Here is a 5867-nt window from a genome sequence, read left to right on the forward strand (position 1 = left end):
CACCTGGCTAACAAAGCTACTGACAACATCGCAGTAATTCTAAGGGACCTTTGTTTAATTCATTTACTGGGGAAGAAGCCGGTAAAATTAACCATGACCCAAAATTTACCTTCAATTTCATTTCATGTAGAGTAAATAAATGTTTTGCTCCCAAGGTAGACTGTTGTTGAAGGACAAGGTCAGTATTCACTACTGCAGTATCCCTTCTACTCTTTTGGGCCCAGTTCACGCTATACACTTTGTAGAACAAGTTTTTCCCCTAAAATGCCAGGAAAGGTCTACAACAATAGGTTAATACGCACAAAATTGACCAGATCCGCATTTAGACAGTACACGAGCTATAAACTCATGAGTTTCCCTTATAGGTGGAATGAGGCGCAATTTCTGGGGTCTTTTAGTTACCTCTAGATTCTCATTTTCAAAAAGACTTCTTAGACAATACAGAAGTTATTTCTTCAGACCCAAGGGAATAACTTGGGTGGCCTTCTCAGTCCAGGCCTTGAGCGGCCAGATTGACTCTTTAGCTGCCTTAGGAAATGTTTTAAAATAAGCGGAACTCTGAGGCTAAAATGAGTCAGGCTGGTCACTGCCAACACAGGATACGGACTCGGACTCCGACCCCCGGCAGCCGGGCCACGGCGAGGCGCGCCCAGGGCGGGGCGCACGTGTCAGCGGGTTCGTAGTGGGCGCTCCAACCCCGCCCTCCGCGGCTCCCTCCGCAGCCACGCCCTCTCCGCGCACCCTGTCCATCGGCCCTGCTGGCTGGGGGAAGGGGAGAGGGGGAGGGGGAGGGGCGGGGCGCGGGAGGAAGAAGCTGGCTGGCTGGCGGGCCGCGGGGGGCGGGGCGCGCGCGCGCACCAACGCTTCCCCCCTCAGCCTGGGCTCTGCGCGCGCGGCTGGTCGGCCCGCGGCGGTGCTGCGCGGTTCCGGCTTCGGGGCCCGGCATGGCGGGGGCCGGGGCCAGGCCTGGCCGGACCCGGACCTAAATGCCTCTGTTTCTCTCTGCGCTGTTGGTCTTGCTGCTGGTTGCGCTTAGCGCCCTCGTCCTAGGCCGGTAAGACCTCTACCAGCTGCGATGGGGGGAGGGGAGGGAAAGGAAGAGACTGAGGAGGGGGCGCGCACTCTGCGGGCGCGAGAGGCGGAGGGGGCTGGATCGAGGACGGGCGCGTGGACGGAGCTGCGGGGTGAGGTACAACGGGGGGAGAACAGGGTAATGTCGAGGTTCCAAACTGGATAGGTGTGTGGAGGAAGGGGCCTTGTTCGGTGGTCTCCGAGACCCCCCTGTTGTCCCCTTAACTGAGCACGAGGGTTCCTGCAGTCTTGCCCTGGCGACCGCGATCAGGAGGATTGGCTGACACGGAAGAGCTGTTTTTTGAGCTGGCCGATGACATCCTCCAGTGTTTGCCTGAGGACACCTGTCTGCGGGGTGGGGGCAAAGACAGACTCCTGCAAAGTGTGATGGCATATATGACATGGTTGCCTGTGCATTGAGTCCTGTTGGGTCCTTTTTGTTCTACTTCGGGTTCCTGAAGATTTGAGAGATTGCCTTTTGTTTTGTTTTGTCCCCTTTTTAGAGGGTGGAGGTGTTTATCTGGTTTCGTTTGGGTAGACGAGTCATTCGGGGATGGGGTTCTGGTGAGTGCGGCCGAGTGAGTGTGCTGGAGAGGTTCTTTCAGAGACTGGGGAGTTGCTCAGAAAATCCAGCTGTAGAATACCGTACTTGCAAGGTTTTCTAGCTTCAACAGAGGGTATGGGAGCCTTGGGAGAGGGTTTTAAGAACTCACAGGGATTTTTCTGTAGGTGGCTTGTAGTACGATTGGCCACCAGGTGGTGTCAGCGGAAGCTGCAGGCGGAGCTAAAGATCGGTTCCTTCCGCTTTTTTTGGATTCAGAATGTCAGTCTTAAGTTTCAGCAGCACCAGCAAACAGTGGTGAGTTGTGGGAAACACCCTGGGTGAACGGGATGGATATGGTGGAGAGGTTGATCCAGTTGAATTTCAACTCATAAATTCCTTTTAAAAACAGTCCTGTTGGGGGCCTGCCCCTTAGCTCAGTTCTTTAAGTGGCTGCTTCAACAAAGCAGTCAGGCTCAGGTTGCTCTGGTTCGATCCCCACAACTCAAGCCAGCCAAACCTGCCCTGAGTGCATTGGGAGCAAAAGCAAAACAAAACAAAACAGTCCTGATAACTTTCCTAGTTACCTTGTTTCCACCCTTGCTATTGCTTTGAGAAGATGACCTTAGAGTTGGTTGGGGACCACTGAGATTGATACAAGTAGTTCAGTTAAAAAATTTATTAGAGCACAAAGTGTCTAGCACACATAAGAAAGATATAGAAGGAAAGATAACTGGAGCTTACTGTTCTAATTTAAGAGAAGAAGGAGAGCAATCCATAAAAGAAATAAGACTAAGCAAGTTTAACTAACATCCTTATGAGGAACTAGATCCCAAGTGTTGTGCAGAAAACCCATGCAAACGGAAGGGGCGTATTCAGTAAGAGAGTAGATAGTGCTTTCTTCTCTTCTGTAACCCAAAACCCTTCCTGGCTTGTTAAGCTGCTCACTGCTTACCTAGCAATTAGGGTACAGAGCTTTCTCTCACACTCTTTTAGGAAATTGATAACTTGTGGATTTCCAGCAAACTCCTTAACCATGATTTGCCGTGAGTACCTCATATTCTTCCCTTGGGGAATATTTTAGGGTTTTTACAGAATGAGATTCTTCTACAGAGGCCTCTTAGCTCAAAAAGGGAGAGATAGGGGCCAGGGAGATGGCTCAGTGGAATAAGTGCTTCCTTGGCAAACACAAGGGTCTGAGTTCAATCCCTGGTTCTGCCAAAAAAAAAAAAAAAAAGAGATGTTTTTATAGTGTCTCCTTGTTAGTCTGAGTGCTGTTACCTTATGAGACAGTTGTTGATAACTGCTCAGAGACGGTTCTCTGTGATTTGAGTTATGTTTCTGGAGACATTGGAGAGTGAGTGTGAGGGAGGAATAAACAATGTTATGGAGGGATGGACCCAGTGGCATTAAAGTTTGTCTTTTGGGCAGACACTGTGTGGCGTTGTGCTTTGGAGAAGTACGCATCAGAACAGATCTACAGAAGGTTTCTGGCCTGTCTGCCCCATTCTCACAGAGATCTGGGGTGGATCAAAAAGAACTATCTTTCAGCCCATCCTTGCTGAAGATCTTCTGCCAAGTGAGACTACTACTTTTGTTCTTCACTATACTCCAGGAAGAGTTGATACTGGAGTTGTGGGTGGATTTTTCTAGTATTTTTTGGGCATAATGCTAAGATCTGCCTCTCAGCTGGAAAGAAAGGGAATTGCCTTGACATTATTTTTCATTCTTTCCAGCTATTCTCCATTCATGTAGATGCTATAAACATCATGGTTCTCAAGGTGGCTACCTCCGAGTCCCTATGGCACATTCAGATCAGTAGAAGCAGATTTCTTTTGGATAGTGATGGGAAGAGGTAAGGTGGGCACAAAAGGGTCTGGTAGTTTCATTCTTGCCTTTGGTTGCTTCAGGGATGGTAAATACCAGGTCTCCTCATTATCAGAGCATCAGGTTCTCCTGTGAACTTTGAGGAACTTTTTCGGCTTGCCTTGTCCTTTCTAGCCAACAGAGCTTACCATTGGAGTAAATGGTAAGGAAAGGAAATCAACCAACTGCTCTTAATCTTTTCCTTTTCCTAGGCTAATCTGTGAGGTGAGCTTATCTAAGATCAGCAGCAAAGTTCTGAAGAGTGGTCAGCTGGTGAGTATGCAATGGTGATTCCTGTGCCTCATTTCCTGCTATTGTGTGAAGGCGCTTAGGGCCTACATTCCAGATCCTGTGTCTTTATGAGCTCCCTATGGATATCTTAGAGACTAATTTTCCCTGTAGGAGGATACCTGCCTAGTGGAACTCTCCTTGGCTCTAGACCTGTGTCTCAAGGTGGGCATCAGCAGTAGACATCTAAAGGCTATCACTGTGGATGTGTGGACACTCCATGCTGAACTACATGAGGGTCTTTTCCATAGTCAGCTCCTGTGTCAGGGCCCAAGCCTGGCGTCCAAGTCTGTTTCCTGTTCAGGTAAAGTTCCCATCATTGAGCTTCATGGTTGTATTGTTCTTGGGTTATTTTGGAAGTAGAAAAAAATAATAGTTCCATTACTTATTTAGGTTTGAGTTGTTAGTCATTGCCCTTTGACACTAAAGATAGCGGAAATAGAGCTTTTGTTTATGGTGAGTGAAAGAACTAATATTTAATTGGATACCCATCATGAATTATACTTGTATTATGTTTTGTGTATGTTTTCTTACTAAATCCTTAGCCTTTCAGAAGTAAGAAAACAAGCTCAGGATGGTTATTTAGGTAATTTAAGTAAGGTCTCATAATAAGGTTTATTTGGCCCTAAAGTCCATGTTCTTTCTATGGCATAAGCCTGATCCCATACTATGATTTTTAGAGTCTAGGGAAGAGAATATGTCAGGTATCTGGTTCTGTGGTGTATTTGCTTTGTGACTTTGCTTGGGCTTTTTTTAAAGCCTACTTTATTTGGCGGCATTTGGCCAAAGAGGGAGGGCTTCTTAGAGAAATTGAGAGTGTTAAAGATTGCTGGCTCTTATGTTATTCAATCATATTCCCAGAGGTGACAGAGAATTTGGCTGAGCCAATGCTTCCTGGCCTGTACCTCCTCCAACAGCTGCCAGATGAGGTGAAGTTGAAGATGGAGAATACAAGCGTGGTCTTGTCCATGAATAGTCAAAAGAGGTGAGGTCTATTTTGACACAGTATAGTGAATGGTAATGTGAGCTATATGCTGGGATCTCCATAGCCAGTCTAGCAGATGTAGTGATCTTATTTATAAGGAGAAAGGAAGTAGGAATTGCATTTCATATCTTTCTGAGCCAGAATCTGTCTCTGGGCCAGGCACCTGACTTGGACATTGAAGCTGCTCCGTTTCCTCTACCACCGTGATGAGGATCAACTGCCTCTGAGAAGCTTCACTGCAAACTCTGATATGGCACAGATGAGCACTGAACTACTACTGGAAGGTTTGTGAATGGGGGCACTGGTGCTGACAAAATAGGAAGACCGGGCACTTGTTTTATGTCCTACATGGTCTTCTTAATATCAATATTGGAGAGAGAGGGGAAACGTACTTACTGAGAGAAAATAGCCTGAACTCACAGTGATTGCCTTGCCTGTCTTTGATCTTTTCCTAGTATAATTTTTTGCCATTGCTCTGTTTACTTTTTTTTTTTTTTGGCGGAACTGGGGATTGAACTCAGATCCTTGCATTTGCCAGTCAAGCGCTTATCCTACTGAGCCATCTCCCAGGCCCTGGCTCTGTTTACTTCTAATCTGTCTTTTCACTCATAGATGGGTTGTTGCTGTCCCAGAGTCGCCAGCGCATTGTCTGCCTCAACTCCCTCAAAGCTATTGTGCAGGTACAATGACTGTAGTATCAAGAATTATTCCTTTCTCTGCTTTCTCTCTATAGTGTTACTAAGTTAGTGAAATAAAATGCAAGCTCACGGTTCTGGTCTTCTCATTTTCAGGTGACCACTATTGATCTCTCAGCTTCTCTACTTGTGAATACATGTATCATTCATTACCGGCATCAAGAATTTTCTCATTGGCTGCACATGCTAGCATTGGAAACTCAAGGGTCTAGTTCACCTGTATTTAAGCAAAAGAAAAAAAGGTCTGTTTAATCTTTTTTCAGCCACCATCTTATAAGATGGATTCTTTTGGTACAAGTGGTATCTTCTGTTAAATATATATGTGACTGCTGCTTCTAAATATTAGTCTTTTTGGGGCTGGAGAGATGGCTCAGTGGTCTAAAGCACCTACTAGAACAAGCTTAGCAAAAGCATCAGGGAC

General features: G+C 46.5%; 1 protein-coding gene across 2 annotated transcripts in view; it reads left to right on the forward strand.

Annotated features, from left to right (window-relative positions):
* Positions 1-885: 885 nt before the first annotated feature.
* Kiaa0100 (KIAA0100 ortholog) overlaps positions 886-5867 on the forward strand; it is a 40576-nt gene continuing 35594 nt past the window's right edge. For both annotated transcript variants that reach the window (XM_004635411.2, XM_023719833.1), the window contains exons 1-11: positions 886-1054; positions 1801-1930; positions 2609-2658; positions 3044-3191; positions 3349-3467; positions 3691-3751; positions 3881-4070; positions 4628-4751; positions 4911-5035; positions 5364-5431; positions 5543-5688. In XM_004635411.2, coding sequence (XP_004635468.1) covers positions 987-1054; positions 1801-1930; positions 2609-2658; positions 3044-3191; positions 3349-3467; positions 3691-3751; positions 3881-4070; positions 4628-4751; positions 4911-5035; positions 5364-5431; positions 5543-5688 — 1229 coding nt within the window. In that variant the 5' untranslated portion in view covers positions 886-986. The remainder of the gene's footprint in view (positions 1055-1800; positions 1931-2608; positions 2659-3043; positions 3192-3348; positions 3468-3690; positions 3752-3880; positions 4071-4627; positions 4752-4910; positions 5036-5363; positions 5432-5542; positions 5689-5867) is intronic.

This window comes from Octodon degus, unplaced genomic scaffold (genome assembly GCF_000260255.1).
Source record: "Octodon degus isolate 3935 unplaced genomic scaffold, OctDeg1.0 scaffold00072, whole genome shotgun sequence".
Lineage (NCBI taxonomy): Eukaryota > Metazoa > Chordata > Mammalia > Rodentia > Octodontidae > Octodon > Octodon degus.